At 60.5% G+C, this 2,712-nt stretch overlaps 1 protein-coding gene across 1 annotated transcript in view; it reads right to left on the reverse strand.

The window, feature by feature from the left end:
* The window catches only part of LOC110391313 (maestro heat-like repeat-containing protein family member 1), a 9,399-nt gene extending 6,967 nt beyond the window's left edge, over positions 1–2,432 (reverse strand). Inside the window, exon 1 of the mRNA XM_021383134.1 lies at positions 2,219–2,432. Coding sequence (XP_021238809.1) covers positions 2,219–2,391 — 173 coding nt within the window. The 5' untranslated portion in view covers positions 2,392–2,432. The remainder of the gene's footprint in view (positions 1–2,218) is intronic.
* Positions 2,433–2,712: the final 280 nt, after the last annotated feature.

The raw sequence follows: 2,712 nt of genomic DNA on the forward strand, positions 1-2,712 counted from the left end.
CAGGAACCCTGCGTGAGCCCCAGAACCCCGCGCGGTGCAGGTGGAGCCGCAGCTCGGCCCAGGAAAGCTGCAGCGGGATCGATTTCCTTGCAGCACACGAAAACAGCAGCACAAAAACCTCTGGCAGACGCTCGCAGAGACCTGATCCTCCCCGCGCTCCGGGCTCGGCCTCGCGGCAGACGCAGCACGAGGCTGCTCCTGCGGGACGGATGCTTCACGGGCTTTGCTTTTCCTACAGACGCTTCCTTCCTCTCCGACAAAGGCTGCGTCTTCCAAGCTCCCCTTCCTGCCAAGCTATCGTGTTCACCTTTACCGTCGCTCTTTGGCATTTAAGGATCAGGGAGATTCAGCATTCAGAACGCGGCCAGGAAGCGGCTTTGATATTGTAACCAGCTCCTGGGACCCGGCTGGAATTTCACATCTCGGCGCGTCGGACGGAGCCTCTTCCCCTCCATCCATCAGTGGTGACTTCACGGCCACGCGGCCCCGGCCACCAGCCCGTACCCAATGTGGCCTCGCACCCACCGGCCACCCGGCCCTGGTCATTTCTGGAAGGGTCTCATGCAATGTCACCACCTCGATGCTCTCCAAGCACAGGTAATGCCAAGGACCACCACCAATGATGGGTCATCAACAACACCCATGGACCACCACCAGCAACCACAGACCACCCCAAGTAGCCACAGACCACCACAAATAGCCATAGACCATCACCATCAGCCACAGACCACCGACAACAACCATGGCCCACCACCATCAGCCACGGCCCATAACCACCAACCACGGACCAGCACCACAAACCATAGACCACCACCACCAACCATGGACCACCACAAATAGCCACAGAGCATCACGATCAGCCACAGACCTCTACTACAAACCATGGCCCACCACCATCAGCCACAGACCACCACCACCAATCATGGCCCACCACCATCAGCCATGGACCACCACTACCAACCATGGACCATCACCACCAAGCATGGACCACCACAAATAGCCGTAGACCATCACCATCAGCCATGGACTACCACCACCAACCATGGACCACCACCAGCAACCACGGACCACCACCACCAACTATGGACCACCACCAGCAACCACGGACCACCAGTACCAACCATGGACCATCACCACCAAGCACGGACCACCACCATCAGCCATGGACCACCACTACCAACCACAGACCAGCACCATTAGCCATAGACCATCACCATCGGCCACAAACCACCACCACCAATAGCCATGGACCACCACCAATAGCCATGGACCACCACAAATAGCCATGGACCATTACCGTCAGCCACAGATGACCACCATCAGTCACGGACCACCATCATGAGCCACGGACCACCACCATCTGCCACGAACCACCACCATCTGCCACAGACCATCACCACCAACCATGGACTGCCACCATCAGACAAGAACCACCACCAACAACCATGGTCCACCACCATCAGCCAAGAACCACCACCAACAACCATGGTCCACCACCATCAGCCATGAACCACCACCAACAACCATGGTCCACCACCATCAGCCATGAACCACCACCAACAACCATGGTCCACCACCATCAGCCATGGCCCACCACCACCAATCATGGACCACCACCACAAACCACAGACCATCACCACCAACCATGGACCACCACCATCACCCGTGGACCACCACCATCAGCCATGGGGTAGCCCTGGAGCTGCTGCAGGATCCCGACATGCCTCAAGGAGTGCTCTGCTCCTCTTCTGAGGGTGAGGTGGGCAGAGCAGGAGGAGGCGGGCTGGGTGCCTGGGATCACACCACAGTGCACTCACTGGGGTTGGAGAAGACCTCCAAGATCCCCAACCCAACCCCAACCCCAACCCCAACCAACTGTGTCCCCAGGTGCCTCATCTCCCCGGTTCCTGAACCTAGGATGGTGACCTCATGACCCCTGGGCATCCCGTGCCCATGTCTGACCGCTCTTTGGGTGAAGAAACATTTCCTAACATCCAACCTGAGCTCAACCCTTTCCAATTCAGAAGTACGATGCGGTGTGGGACCTTCCGCATCCCCGGGATGTCCCAGTGTAGAGAACCGGGAGAAAACCAACCAACCAAAACCAGGCACGTTAAAAAAGGTACAAATCCAACAGAGCCCGGCGCACAGCGGGAGGCCAGGTCTACCCAACCGGCCGTGCCGGCTCCACGTGGCATCACCGAGCCGCCCGGCGTACCTGCAGGGCTGGAGGCTCCGGGATGCGGCCGCGTGGCTGCTGCTCCTCCTCTCCCTGCCCTGCAGGCTCTTCGGTAGCTGGACACCCACGGTGCAGCTGACGCGCAGCAGGAGGGTCACGAAGAGCGGCGCGTAGAGCCCCAGCACCGCCGGCCCAGACTCCGGCGCAGACATGATCTCATGCAGAGCACATGTGGCCTGGGGGGGGGGGAATGGGGGGGAGAGAGGGAGAGAGAGCGGCGGGAGGAGGATTAGGAGGGATCCCCCCCCAGCCCCGCACCGCGCCGCTGTCTGTTGGTAAATAGCGGAGGTCGCGGCTCCGTGCTCGCAGAGCACGTCCCGAACGCGGCCCCGATGCCCGCAAAGCTCTGCAGACCCACGGGGGGGAATCAAGTCGGGCTCTGGGGACGCGGAGCAGAACCCCCAGCTCAGGTTTTAGGGCAGCACCCAGCTCCACTCCGGCCAATTTACACCGCATCGCACCCGGGGGGGGGG

The sequence above is a fragment of the Numida meleagris genome, unplaced genomic scaffold (genome assembly GCF_002078875.1).
Source record: "Numida meleagris isolate 19003 breed g44 Domestic line unplaced genomic scaffold, NumMel1.0 unplaced_Scaffold347, whole genome shotgun sequence".
In the NCBI taxonomy this organism is placed as follows: Eukaryota; Metazoa; Chordata; class Aves; order Galliformes; family Numididae; genus Numida; species Numida meleagris.